Source organism: Diospyros lotus, chromosome 9 (genome assembly GCF_014633365.1).
Source record: "Diospyros lotus cultivar Yz01 chromosome 9, ASM1463336v1, whole genome shotgun sequence".
NCBI classification, from domain to species: domain Eukaryota; kingdom Viridiplantae; phylum Streptophyta; class Magnoliopsida; order Ericales; family Ebenaceae; genus Diospyros; species Diospyros lotus.
Window position 1 is genome coordinate 8,791,584 of NC_068346.1, and position 14,896 is coordinate 8,806,479.

At 40.9% G+C, this 14,896-nt stretch overlaps 1 protein-coding gene across 2 annotated transcripts in view; it reads right to left on the reverse strand.

Annotated features, from left to right (window-relative positions):
- LOC127809671 (uncharacterized) overlaps window positions 1–14,896 on the reverse strand; it is a 31,918-nt gene that overhangs the window by 13,110 nt on the left and 3,912 nt on the right. For both annotated transcript variants that reach the window (XM_052348658.1, XM_052348657.1), the window contains exons 4-7: window positions 7,856–8,505; window positions 6,808–6,904; window positions 6,674–6,727; window positions 6,477–6,583 (exon numbers count right to left, since the gene is read on the reverse strand). In XM_052348658.1, the coding sequence (XP_052204618.1) occupies window positions 6,477–6,583; window positions 6,674–6,727; window positions 6,808–6,904; window positions 7,856–8,505 (908 nt within the window). The remainder of the gene's footprint in view (window positions 1–6,476; window positions 6,584–6,673; window positions 6,728–6,807; window positions 6,905–7,855; window positions 8,506–14,896) is intronic.

A 14,896-nucleotide genomic window follows, 5' to 3' on the forward strand; every position in this document is an offset into this window, starting at 1 on the left:
TAACTTGAACTGAATATTACAATCCCTATTAATAGGGAAGAAGAATACAACATAGGAAAGATAAATAATAAGGAAAGATAGGTTGTACACTATACAAAAGTCAAAGATACAAAAACACAAGAATAGGAAATGTCTAAATCAGAATAATTTCTTTCTAAACACTGAAGATAGAATCTGTGCTAAATTAGGAAGATTAGACCAAGAGATCATAATCCAATTTTCTCCATAATCTAGTGTATCAATCAACAAAATCACTTCCTTGTCTCCTTATTCCTCATAACAAACCTTTCTTGAAGATCATTATACTACTCTGCAGGCCTACCACTTCAAGTAAAAACTTAACTAGGTTTTGCAAATAGTGACAAAGACACCTATTTAAAATGAGATGATTACCTAATACCATGCAAAACAAGAATACAATAACAACAATCACAGGCCTTACTATGCCACTAGGTGGGGTAGGCCATATGAATTTTAGACCTCTAGTCATCTCTATCCATAGCCATATCATCTCTAAAGGCCATTATACCCTATGTCATGTTTTAAGGGTTTCCCACCAAGTTTTATTTGGTCTTCCTCTCACTCTTTTGTTACAAACTTCTTCCATTTCATCCACTCTCCTCACAAGTGCGATTAATAGTCTATGTGCAAAAGAAGAATCCAACTACAAAATGATTATTATCTCTTAGAAATAACCAAAGACAATTTGTCTTCATTGATTCAAATGAGCAAGAACAGTATCCTCTTTTAAAGAGAGGATTATGAACAAAAAAGGAAGGAAATAATCTAAACATTGACAACATCCTAAACTACATCCTTGACTTACTATATTTACATATTATTTACATAAACTCAGATCCTAGAATATTTTAGGATCAAGGACAAATCTCTCTTGATTTTAGCATATTTCCAGCACTCCCCCTCAAGCTGGCTTGTAAATGTCTTCCATAGCTAGCTTGCCAATGAGTTTATCAAATTGCTTCTTATGAAGACCCTTAGTTAGAACATCAGCAATTTGTTCAGTTGTTGGAAGATATGGCATATTATTCCAGCATCGAGCTTCTCCTTGATGAAATGTTTGTCCACTTCTATATGTTTCGTACGATCATGCAATACCGGATTATGAGCAATAGAGATGGCAGCCTTGTTGTCACAATAGACTTTTATAGGTTTTGATTGAGGAAATTTCAGCTCTTCAAGTATCCTTTTGATCCACATCCCCTCACAGATTCCATGAGCAACGGCTCTAAATTCTGCTTCTGCACTACTTCTAGCCACAACATTTTGTTTTTTGCTTCGCCAGGTGACAAGGTTTCCCCCAACAAACGAACAGTAGCCTGAAGTAGATCTCCTATCATTAACACTTCCTGCCCAATCTGCATCAGTGTAGATCTCAACTTGTAGATGGCCATGTTTCTTGAATAGTAAGCCTCTTCCAGGAGAACCTTTCAGATATCTTAGGATTCTGTAGACTGCTTCAAAATGCTCTGGCCCTGGTGAGTGCATAAATTGACTCACCACACTCACTGCAAAAGCAATGTCAGGTCGCGTATGAGACAAGTAGATTAATTTGCCCACAAGTCTCTGATATTGTTCCCTGTCCTTTACTTCTTCAGGTTTGACAACATATAGTTTCACATTAGGCTCAATGGGAGTTTCTGACACCTTGCAGCCGAGTAATCCTGTTTCTCCAAGAAGGTCAAGAACATATTTTCTCTGATTGACAAAGATGCCTTCTTTGGATCTTGCAAACTCCATTCCAAGGAAGTATTTTAGGATTCCCAGATCTTTGATTTGGAACTCATTTGCAAGTTTCTGCTTGAGGACTGCTAACTCTGTCTCATTATTACCAGTTAAAATAATGTCATCAACATAAATAATCAAAATTGCAACTTTACCATCTTTTGAGTGTTTATAAAATATAGTGTGATCTGCCTGACTTTGAAGGAAGCCATAACTGGTAACTGCCTTTCCAAAGCGTTCGAACCATGCTCTTGGAGACTGTTTGAGACCATACAAGGATTTCTTCAGTCTACATACTTTGTTACTCCCAAGTTTATTTTCAAATCCAGGAGGTAAACTCATAAAGACCTCATCTTCAAGATCACCGTTAAGAAACGCATTTTTGACATCAAGTTGGTGTAGAGGCCAATCTGAATTTACTGCAAGAGACAACAGAACTCTGATAGAGTTTATTTTTGCCACAGGAGCAAAGGTCTCCTGATAATCAATCCCATAAGTCTGGGTGAAGCCTTTAGCCACCAGTCTGGCTTTGTACCTGTCAACACTCCCGTCAGCCTTACATTTTATTGTAAACACCCATTTACACCCTACTATTTTTTTGTCTCTGGGCAAGTTAATTATCTCCCAAGTACCACTTCTCCTTAGAGCATTCATCTCCTCTATAACTGCTAATTTCCAGTTTGGATCATCCAAAGCTTCCTGTATATTCCTTGGCACAAACAAGTGTGAAATCCTAGATGTGAAAGCCTTATGATTCTTAGATAATCTGTGGTAGGAAAGGTATTTAGCAATAGGATATTTAGTGCAACTTCTGACACCTTTCCTAATTGCTATAGGAATATCAAGATCAGAAATACTAGGTAAATGATTGAAAATAGTTGAAGAATCAATTTTGGAACTATTAGGTAAAGTAGAGGGAGGTAGACTAGAAGTTGAAGTGGGAGTTCTTGAACTTACAGTGCCATTTATCAGGTTTTCAGATTGGTCTTGTGCAAAATTGACATTCAAGTCTTTGTTCTTTTGATGAAATCTCTTCCTGGTATAAACCTGAAGCTCAGAATCTAGATCATTATGATCAGTTTGTAGTAATTCTCCCCCTGCCCGAGAAACCACTTTACTTAGCATCAAAGAACCAGAATCTCCTAGCTGACCATTATCAGAAACATGTGATTCCTGAGTAGGACAAATTGCATTTGGAAGGGGGACAGAAACATCCCAAAAATTGTCTTCAGCTTCATGGTTCTCCCCCTGAAGGGAATTTTTGGTAAAATAGGGTTTGTTTTCAACAAATGAACATCCATACTCACGTAAGTCTTTTTTGTGAGAGGATCATAACACTTATAGCCTTTTTTATGAGAGGTATAACCCAAGAAAACACATTTGACAGCCCTAGGATCAAGTTTTGAGCGAAATTGAGTAGGTATATGAACATACACAGTACATCCAAAAATTTTGATGGGAAGGTCCGAATGTAATCTAGTGTTGGGAAAAAAGTCTTTGAGGCACTCAAGGGGGGTTTGGTACTTTAATACTTTAGTAGGCATCCTATTTATCAAATAGGACGCCGTTAAAACAGCTTCGCCCCATAAATATTTTGGAACATGCATAGAAAACATGATGGCACGTGCTACTTCGAGTAAATGTTGATTTTTACGTTCAGCAATGCCATTTTGTTGAGGAGTATACAGACAAGTAGTTTGGTGGTGAATACCTTTGGTTTTCAAAAAATCCCCCAAGTGCTCATTGAAATACTCGGTGCCATTGTCAGAGTGTAAAATGCCAATTTTAGTTTGAAATTGGTTTTCAATCATAATGTAAAAGTTTTTGAATAAAGTTTCCACTTCAGATTTTTTGTGCATCAAATAAACCCAACACAAACGAGTATGATCGTCTATAAAGGTAACATACCATTTTTTTCCAGATAGAGTAGAAATTTTAGATGGCCCCCAAACATCACTATGAATTATATAAAACGGTTTGGATGCTTGGTAAGGCTTTGGTAAATATGTAGAATGATGATTTTTTGCCAAAATGCAACTTTCACATTGAAAAGATGAACAATCTATTTTTTTAAATAATTCAGGAAATAAACGTTTCATATAGGTAAAACTAGGATGTCCTAGTCTAAGATGCCATAGCATAATTGTGTTTTGAACAGGAATTGAACTAGTACTACTAAAGCCCTGAGCTTTTTTATTACCATAAGACTTTTCATCAAAGTAGTAAAGACCTTCAATCATCCTAGCACGCCCAATCATCGTCCCCAAGTTCTGGTCCTGAAATTCACAATAGGATTCAAAGAAAGTAACACGACAGTTAGAGTCTTTGCAAAGTTTACTAACAGACAAAATATTGCAGGCTAAGTTAGGAACATGAAGAACAGAATGGAGATTAATTTTTTCGGTTAGTTGAATAAGACCTTTTCCTGCAATAGATGAAAAACTACCATCGGCAATTCTGATTTTTTCATTTCCAGAGCTAGGAGAATAGGTATTAAATAAATAAGGAGAACTAGTCATATGATCGGAGGCTCCAGAATCAATAACCCATGGAGAGGAATGTAGACAAGAAAGAGCTTTAGGTTTTCTACCTGTGTGTGCCAAGGAAACACTAGGAATACCAGATGAGGAACTGGATTGTAACAGCTTCAAGAGTTGATCAATTTGCTCTTTGTTGAAGGGACCTGTGTCAACCTCATTCGCAATAGGGACCCCATGGTTACTGCTCTTGTCTCCTCGCTTGTTGCTCTTCCAATTGGCAGGTTTGCCATGAATTTTCCAGCAAGTCTCCCGAGTATGGCGTGGCTTGTTGCAATGGTCACACCAAACCTGAGGCCTCTCACTGCTTCTATGTTGGTAATGTGCAGCCTTGTAGGCAGATGTATCAGTAAACAAGGCAGAGTTTTCAATGGACTCACCAACAGTTTTTTTGCCGAGCATGACACTCCTTCGACTTTCTTCTCTTTTAACCTCAGCAAATACTTCACCAATGGGAGGTAGGGGGGATCGGCCAATAATCCTCCCTCGGACCTCATCGAACTCAATATTAAGGCCAGTAAGAAACTTGTAAATACGGCCATCTTCAACCATTTTCTTGTGGTGGTTGCAATCTTCAGTAGATTTCCACTCATAAGTGTTGAAAAGGTCAAGATCTTGCCACAGTCTCTTCAAGGAATGGAAGTATTTAGTAACAGAATCATCTCCTTGCCGAATCTCTCCCAGCTTCCAAGTTAACTCAAAAACCTGAGATTGGTTACCTAGGTCAGAGTACATCTGATTTACATTATCCCACAACTCCTTTGCAGTAGGATAACACATATAATTAGAACTGATATCTTCATCCATGGAATTAACCAGCCATGTCATGACCATAGAGTTTTCAGCATCCCAAATAGAGTGTGCTGGATCATCCACTGCAGGTTCCTTTTTGTCGCCAGTAATGTAGCCAATTTTTCCTTGCCCGCGGATATACATCCGAACAGATTGAGACCAGCGAAGAAAATTATCACCATTTAAACGAATGGTGGTGATTTGGACAAAATGGGTACTTGAATGGTTTGGCTGGGTTGCTGGATATTTTGTTTGGATAGCAGCAACAGGATTTAAGGATGTTTCGGAAGTGACTTCCGACATAACTTACACGCTGGAAGAGGAAAACACAAGAAGGAAATGAAGCAAGCAAGGTTACCAAGATCTGGGAGATGGCTGCAAAATTAGTTGCTGTCAATGTAAGGTGCCAGCAAGCAGAAGGCGGTCGCGGCTCTCTGCATAAGCGGTTGCAACAGTAATGTTGTGAACGACTGTGGCCGCTGCGTTGTGCAGAAGAAACAGTTGCGCCAGTGCTTTCCAGTGGCTACGGTGGCTGCAACGTGCAACTGCGCTGCGCTGTGCAGCAATGGTGACTGAAACTGGTCAAGGTAGAGAAGTTGCGAGCAATCGGCAGTGGCTGAAGCGAACACAGCGGACCCAATCGGAGTGGGTGTCACCGTTCGGAAGCGAACGCTGGTCACGGTAGAGAGGTCGCGAGCAATCGGCAGTGGCTGAAGCAAACACAGCCGACCCAATCAAACACCGCTTGCACTCGCGCAGCAGAGGCTTGCACTCGCAGGCGGTAGAAAGAATCCTGGCGGTTGACGATGGAGAACGCGACAGAGAAGATGACCTTGGGTCAATCTTGGGTGGCCTCGACCAACAGATTCAGGCTTGGCGAAGGCTGGGAATTGCCGAATCCGGGCATCAACAACCAATCGAGAGGCCAATAGAGGAGGCGTAGACGGTTGCGTGAAGAGCCTCACACGGCGTGGATGGTTGGGATTTAATCCAGCTCTGATACCATCTTAGAAATAACCAAAGACAATTTGTCTTCATTGATTCAAATGAGCAAGAACAGTATCCTCTTTTAAAGAGAGGATTATGAACAAAAAAGGAAGGAAATAATCTAAACATTGACAACATCCTAAACTACATCCTTGACTTACTATATTTACATATTATTTACATAAAACTCAGATCCTAGAATATTTTAGGATCAAGGACAAATCTCTCTTGATTTTAGCATATTTCCAGCATTATCTACACAATGCCCAGTCATCTTTCCTTTAGTCCATAAAGTGTCACCAGTCACCACAGCATATTAGCAAACAAGAAAGTCATTTGATCACATAGTTACAAAGATGATATAGAAGGGAACCATAAAAAGAAAGAGGTTTTGACATGGGGACAAACATAAATGACCTGGAAATCGGGTTTGATACAGGTATCTCATCCACACTTCCTGATGATCCTGTAGTTCTTGTTGCTTGCAGCTTCTTTGTTGATCCATTAAATGGTCCATCATAAAACTGATAAGACCTCAACACAAATTACATCAGGAAAACAAATAAGCAAAACTGCAAGTTCTCATGAAATACAACTTGCAATATGTCACGAACCTTTGATTTCATTTCTTTACCAGGGTCTAAAATCCGAGCAAGAATATTCAGAGTCTGCATTGCAGATATTTCAGGCCATTAAAATATATGCATTTTGCCAAAAGATTTGGTCAATATACAAAACCACTGAATACCTTGTCCATCAACTTTTCAGAGACATCAGAACGCTTCAGTGAATCTATCAGAGGTTGTAAAACATCTTCTGCTTCAATTTTCTGGCAAACATCAGTGCTGCAGATAAGAAATTGATCAAAGGTCAGTCAAATAACTCGAGCAATTAGTAGGGACAAGGGAAGACTAGTTAATCCAACCGCAATAATGGAGAGGCTACCCTGAAAAACAAGTGAAAGTTTTCTTATACAGAAATATGAAAACATACAAACAGCAACATGTTCCACAGATTCTAGGTATTGGTTCATTTTAGCAGTCAAACTGCCCAAAGGGAGAGCAAACATGTACAGAACATTCTTTTTGAAAGAAGGTATAAAACGACCAGTCTTGTGCACATACTGGAAGACAAAGAAAACATCCACCTTGGAAAGGTTTTCCCGAACCACTTACTTTCACGAACTCCCACCCCCCCCCCCCCTCTCCAAAAATAATAATAATAATAATAATAATAAATAAATAAAACTTAAACAAAACAACAAAAAAAGAAACATTCTCGGACCTTGTGCACATACTGGAAGATGAGGAAAACATCCACCTTGGAAAGGTTTTCCCGAACCACTTACTTTCACGAACTCCCCCCCCCCCCCCCCCCCCCAAAAAAAATAAATAAATAAATAAAGAAAAATTAAACAAAACAAAAAAAGAAACAGAAGAACGTTCTCAGATAGGAAAGGTCTGGTCACCAGTAGGACACCCCCCCCCCCCCCCCCAGCAGATAACAGAAAACTTGATCAAAGTCGATAATCAAATATGCCAGTTGATTGCTGACAGCCACAAATTTTTTTTTTGTAAATAAGAATTGCATTAAATGAAGACTACAAAGCGTCTACAGATTACCCCCCAAGAATGGGAAAATCATATCTTGCCCCGTGTAAGTATTCCAGATTGAGCCCTACAATCTTTTTCTTCTTCTGCAGTATTATTTTCAGAAAGTTTTCCTCATTCACACCAAAAGAATTTATGTAGAAGTGATTCATCTATAAGAGTTAAAGCAGCCACGCAATAAACAACCTGACCGATAGCCTCTCCAAAGCACAAATTGCAGCAAATTGAACAGCATTCTCCTGATGGTCTAATAGCCTACATAGATGCTTGACAGCTCCAGCTTCCTTAAAAGAGACCCGCATATGCTCGCTGATGCATGCATCAGCAATTGACTCTGCAGCTCTGGTAATAGCTGACTCATCTTCTAGTCCAAGAATCAGGACCAGTCGAGCAACACCATCCATCCATGGCAAAATGGTAAACTGCCAATCTGAAGAGGATCCACTCTGATGCTTTCTCTCACTTTCCATTTCTAGAGCTCCAATGCGAGCTAGAAACTGTTGTTGCGTTCGTCCAATAACTGCATTCATCTTTGCTTCCTCTAGTTTGGCATCCTTTTCCTGAATATTTAATCCAAGCAGTAATTCAGAGGCACCATACCTTGAAGGTCCTTTCAAGCTCTGTTCAATCTCCGTACCATCAGGCAAAGAAGGCCATGAATGCAAAGCTGGTTTAAAGGACTTGTAGGTGGCAGGACCAACCAAAGGAACAAGAAGCAAACCTTCCTCCATAACAAGAATTCTGTGGTATTCATCTTTAGCAATTTCCAATAATGCAGTTCTTGCCTCCTTCCTCATGATCTTGGATCCCTCTACATCAGTCTTCAAGACCTTTGCCTGCATTGGTGGTGACAAGGTAATTAGAATCTGTAAACATGGTTCTAGTAAACAATAGCTTCAAAGTACATTCCTCAGAGGTTAATCGGCCCTGAAAGCGCATTAACATAATACTTCAAAATGGAAAAATGCGGACATGAGGAAAGAGAAGCCAACTATTGAAAAACCAACACAATACCTATAAGAAAATTTCATGCCATCTCAATTAATTGGTCTTAATCCAAGTCCCAAAATCCATGAGAAAACTTCACCCTGCTTTTCTAATCAAAACTATACTGAAGCTCAAACCTTGAACATAAGAATCTGTTCCATTCTAAAAGCCAACTTTTGGGGTCAAAAGTACAAAAACATCATTTTGAACTAGACCTCATTCATCTGTCACTTCTGCCATTCTGCTTTTGGACATTAGAACTGTGAAACTGCACGTTATTATTGAAACATCCATAAGTTAAATAGACTATCCCCTCAACCAAATTTGCAATCTCCAGTTTCCTTCTTGTATAATTAAAGCTAGAAAGGAAACTGATTGAATGCCACAAAAGAAAGTGCCTCCCAAGTACGAGCACCAAAAATTTAAGATAGGGCTAAAACAGACAGTACCTCCCTAGCATTTTAAGCGCCCAAGTAGATGCAAATATGACCCTAGAAACTTATACATCATGAATCAGAATTTCCTTTTGGTGGACTAGTGGGATCAAGAAAAATTAGCTTGAAGTTAGTTAAAACAGCTTGCATGCCTTTTGCTGGCCCATGTCTTGTAATTTCTAATAGAAATTGTGCATAGTTCTTGCATTGTTTTCAGTACATAAATCATTGATGTTTAAAATTATCTTCACACAGACTGACAAGAAAACTGAGGGATAATGTGAGGCATCACATGATTACTAACAAGTGGTAATAAAGGCTAACAAGAGCTATTATTTGAGTAAACAAGGCACAAAAATGTTAAATTCAATCCACAGAAAAAAACAGTGCAAATACTTCTGATTAACAATTTGGTGTGGTTACATTAGAAGCCATGAAGCCTTGATACTTGAAATAGGCATGTCTCCATATGTGATATGTGTTCTGCGAGATAACTGTCAAACAAGTTAAAATTCCTATCAGACACAACACCTGTCCTATCGTGACTGGCTGCCAAGTCATCGCCTGCATGGACATCCTGAGAGGACAGCAAGGATGCCCCGAAGGCAAACTCCAGCAGGCAATGGTAGACTTCATCTAAGATTAAATTAGAGTACACTCATAAATATCTCTTGCATTGTAGATAAGCATAAAAATAGTTATTTCTTTGTGCCAACCACTCGATAATATATTATAACCTTAGGAACAGATTGATCTAAGTCATTTATTGATAAGGGAAAGACTATAAATGGGGATACCCTTCCCAGTTGTAAGCAACAAAGTTCAAGAGAATAGAAGAGCACTCTTTTTACTCTCTGTCTTTAAGCTTATGCTTCCAACCTCAAGTGAGGAGAAATGCTTATTTGGCCACTTCAAGAAAAAGAATGGTGGTCTAAATGTCACACAGGTACGATGGATAAATTCAGTCCGTGAAAATTGGCGTCAGAGCCCCTGACCTAGCACCTACAACTTAGTCATTGATGGTAGTTCATGTCCCCAGACTCTGGCAAATTGGTTTAGCAGCTGCAGGAAATCATAACATGTCAATATGGTGGCCCAAGCCCAAAGTACCAAGGCCTTGGAGAGATACAGCCTAGCAACTAGAGGATAGGAAGTACACTCAGAAGCATTAGCAAGTTAAGTTATTAAAGAGTCAGTGCCGCCAGTAATTGTGAATAATATGCCCTAGACATGAAAGCACTTCAAAAGGAGGTGACAAGTTTGCAACAAGCATTGGAGGATGACAAGAACCGTATCAGCATGCAGACGCATTTGGTACCCTTGGAAGATGGAGCACCCCCCCCCCCCCCCCCCCCCCCCCCAGAAAAAAGGGCAGCCAGTAATTATTAAAGAGTCAGTGCTGCCAGTAATTGTGCAATAATATTAAAGAGTCAGTGCTGCCAGTAAGTAATTATTAATAACTCTTTTCAACAAGTTATTAAAGAGTCAATGCCGCCAGTAATTGTGCAATAATATGCCCTAGACATGAAAGTGATAGAACCCTTACACAATTGATTGAATTTTAGCTCTAAAACAGTAGGAATTCCTCAATTACAGTAGATTACAGCAATGGATACAAGCGAATACAATGAAAGAAAACAAAACAGGCCCATTTGAGAGGGTCTCACTCTCCAACGACTTCAACAAATTTTCCAGATGCTTCTCCCTCTTTCTCTCCTCCCTTTTATACCTACTCCTTTGCTCATTCCAGCCACATGCCCGATTATTCCCCTCTAACTAACTTGTGACTCTTTTACCCTTGAGTCATTTTACTTGGTTGCCCTTGTGGTCCCCACCACTTTTCCTCTCCTTCTTTCTTCTCTGATAAGTTTGTTTAATGGGGGTCCTAACAACACTCCTGCCCACAAGTCTCACCTTGTCCTCAAGGTGGAATTCTGGAAATTGAAGTAGAATCTGATGGTAAGGCTCCCATGTTGCTTCCAATGGTGGCAGCCCCTTTCATTGAATAAGGACATCGAGGTTCCTTAAATTTTTCCCTGCGCTTGTCCTTATTCCCAACAGAAATTCCGATGACACCTTCATTTCCAGCTCAGCTGAAAGCTGATCAGGAATTTCGAGGGTTTCCTTAATTGCTCCTTCCGCCTTGCGCAGCTGCGACACATGGAACACAGGGTGGATAGCACTAGAAGGTGGTAAGGTCAGCTTGTAGGCCACATTCCCGATCCTCACACTGGAAAAGGCCCATAGAACCTTGGTGATAACTTCTCATTCAGTCTCTTTGCCAACATCTTTTGCCGATAGGGACGAATTTTTACATAAACCATATCACCCACGTCAAACTACACATCTCGCCGCTTCCTATCTGCGATTTCCTTCATCCGAACTTGAGCTTTCAACAGTTGGGATTGCAATTCATCAAGAATTGAGACCCGCTCCAACAGTTGTTTTTCGATTGCTGAAACTGTTGTAGTACCCTTCTCAAATCTCAATAAAGGGGGAGGTTCATGCCCATAGACAATCTGGAACGGAGTTAATTTTGAGGATGCATGAAAGGAAGTATTGTACCAATATTCGGCCCATGGCAACCAGCTACACCATGCCTTAGGTTTGGACAAACAAAAACAACGAAGATAGGTCTCCAAGGTGTGGTTTAAGACCTTCGTTTGTCCATCGGACTGTGGATGGTAGGAGCTGCTCCTGTTCAATTGAGTGCCAAGCAACCTGAATAGCTCTTCCCAAAAATGACTAACAAATATTTTATCTCTATCGAAAACGATAGAGTTTGGAACCCGTGTAGCCTGACAACCTCCTTCACAAAGATCCCTGCTATGCTTGCTACTATTTTACAGCAATGAAATGTCCGTATTTGCTTAACTGATCAACCACCACCAATATTGTATCCCTCCCCCCTGACCTTGGTAGCCCTTCAATGAAATCCAGGGACACGTCCTCCCAAATTTGGCGCGAAACTGGAAACAACTGCAGCAACCCACCAAGTGATAACACTTCATATTTATTTTGTTGACACACAGGGCAATTACGAACATATTGTTGAATATCTCTCTTCATCCCCACCCAATACACGTTCAAAGAGATCCTTTTATAGGTCTTGAGAACCCCAGAATGGCCTCCAATCCGCCCATCATGCCCCTCCTTCAGCATTAAAGGAATCAAGGTGGAGACTTTAGGTAGATACAACTTCCCTTTGAACAACAAATGACCATCTACTAGGGTAAACCTAGGTTTTCTAGTGGGATCAGCCTTCACCTCCTTAACTATTAGTTGAAGTGTCACATCCTCCTCCACCTCCTTCTTAAGTTGGTCAAGTTGCACCGCTCGGGAATGATGAGAGTCAATAATGAAATAGGAGATTAGACATATGAGAGGGCATCCGTTGCCTGATTCTCCAACCCAGGTCAATATTGAATCTCACAATCATATCCCATCAACTTCATGACCCATTTTTGACACTCCGAACTCAACACCCTTTGTTCCATTAAAAACTTTAAGCTTCGTTCGTCTGTTTGAATAACAAATTTCCACCCAATCAAATAGTGCCTCCACTTCCTCACCACAAATACCATGGCCATCAGCTCTCTCTCAAACAATGACCTCTGTCGACCTTTGGGATTTAGGGAATGGCTGAAAAAAGCCCCAAACCGTGCCCGAATGCATCAGTCTCCACAACAAATTCCTTGGAAAAATCTGGTAAGGCCAACACCTGAAGTTCGGTCATCACTCTTTTAAAAGATTGAAAGGCCTGTTCTATTAACTCATCCCTAAAAAAAAATCCCCTTCCAAAGGCAGTTTGTCAATGGCCATGCCAGCTTCCCATAATTCTTTACAAACATCCGATAATACCCCGTAAAACCCAAGAATCCCCAAAGCTCCCATAAGAATTTAGGACTAGGCCATTCCATGACTGCCTTAATTTTAGAGTTACCCACAGCCACCTCTTCGTGAGAAATGACATGTCCCAAGTACTCAATCTCCCGCTGCCCAAACTGACACTTCTTCGCATTAGCATACAATTGATGCATTGCTAACAGCCCCAAAACACACCTCAAATGTTCCTTGTGCTCGGCCATATCCTTATTGTAAACCAAAATGTCATAAAAAAATACCAAAACAAATTGCCTCAACTACTACTTAAAGATCTCATTCATCAAGGATTGAAATGTGGCAACGGCATTGGTTAACCCAAACAGCATAACCAAGAATCCATAATGTCCCTCATGTGTGCGAAAGGCGGTCTTAGAAATGTCCTTAGAATTTATTCGTATTTGATACCCAGATTTTAAGTCTAACTTGGAAAAAACAGAAGCCCCATTCAATTCATCCAATAATTCTTCAATAACTAGAATGGGAAATCTATCGGGAATGGTTACCTTGTTTAAAGCTCTGTAGTCAACACAAAATCTCCAACCTCCGTCCTTTTTCTTGACCAACAATACCAGACTGGAAAATGGACTTACACTCAGCTTGATAAGCCCTGCTGCCAACATCTCCCTAACCAGCCTCTCGATCTCATTTTTCTAAAAGTGAGGATATTGATAAGGTCAAACATTCACTGGTGGCACCCCCGGTTGCAGTGTAATCACATGGTCTCTCTTCCGGTGTGGGGGAAGACCCCCTGGCTCCTCAAACACCTGTTTGAACTCTGTGAGCAGCTCCTACAAGCTATTTGGAACTGCCCCTCTAGCCTTGTTTTCCACAACAGTCAAACTCCCCAATTCAAGTAGCACCCCTTCCCCATTCTCTCTGAATGCCCTCATCATAGATTTCAATGTTACCAAGGTCTTACTAAGGCTGGGATCCCCGTGCAGTGTCACGATCCCCCCCCCCCCTGCCCCGCCTTAAATCTCATCACCAATGAGCCCCAATCAACTTGTGTCTTCCCTAGGGAAGCCAACCATTTCATTCCAAGGATCACATCTGAACTCCCTAGCTCCAATGGCAGAAAATCCTCCACTATTTCCATCTTTTGTAGCCCCCTTACACATTCCCGCCCCCTAAACAGCCATACGCGACCCCATGATCACCCCATATCCTCTTGTTTGTGTCTGGGTCAGACCTAATTTCTGCACCAATTCAACTGCTATAAAATTATGGGAAGCCCCACTATCAATTAAGACCACCACCTCTTGTCCCCCCACTTCCTCTTTTACTTTCATGGTTTGTGGAGGAGTTAATCCCACTACCAAGTTGAGGGATAGCTCCACCACCTCCCTTAATTTGACTAGGTCTCCCCTTTATCCTGAATTATCCCCTGTTTCAACCTCCTCTATCTCTTCTTCTTCCTCATCCCTTTCCTCCTCATAAATCACCATAAATGCAGCTCCCTATTCTTGCATTTATGGCCCACCAAATACTTCTCGTCACAACGAAAACAAAACCCCTTTGCCCAACTTCTTGAAAGGGAAATGATCCACTTACTTGCAACCGGCAATATGAGGCAGCCGCATTGGCCGTCGATGATCTCGATGATGCCGGTGGGGGAGGCATAATCACCACCCGTTGGTGATTCAGAGATGGATTGGAATCGTTGGAATGAATCAATCCCTTGTTCTGGCCGGTACCGACAAGGCTTCCCCAGACCACCTGATTCCTCTCTTCGATCCGTTAGGCCATGTCCATCATCGGCTCTAGCTCATTCGGCCTTAACACTCTCATTTCAGCCCAAACCTCCAATTTTAGTCCATTGAGAAATTGGCCCTCTAGCAAAGTCTCAGGCATGCCTTCAAGCGACGAGGCCGGCGTCTCAAAGCTGAGACAATAGTCCTTAACGGACCCACACTGCCTGAGA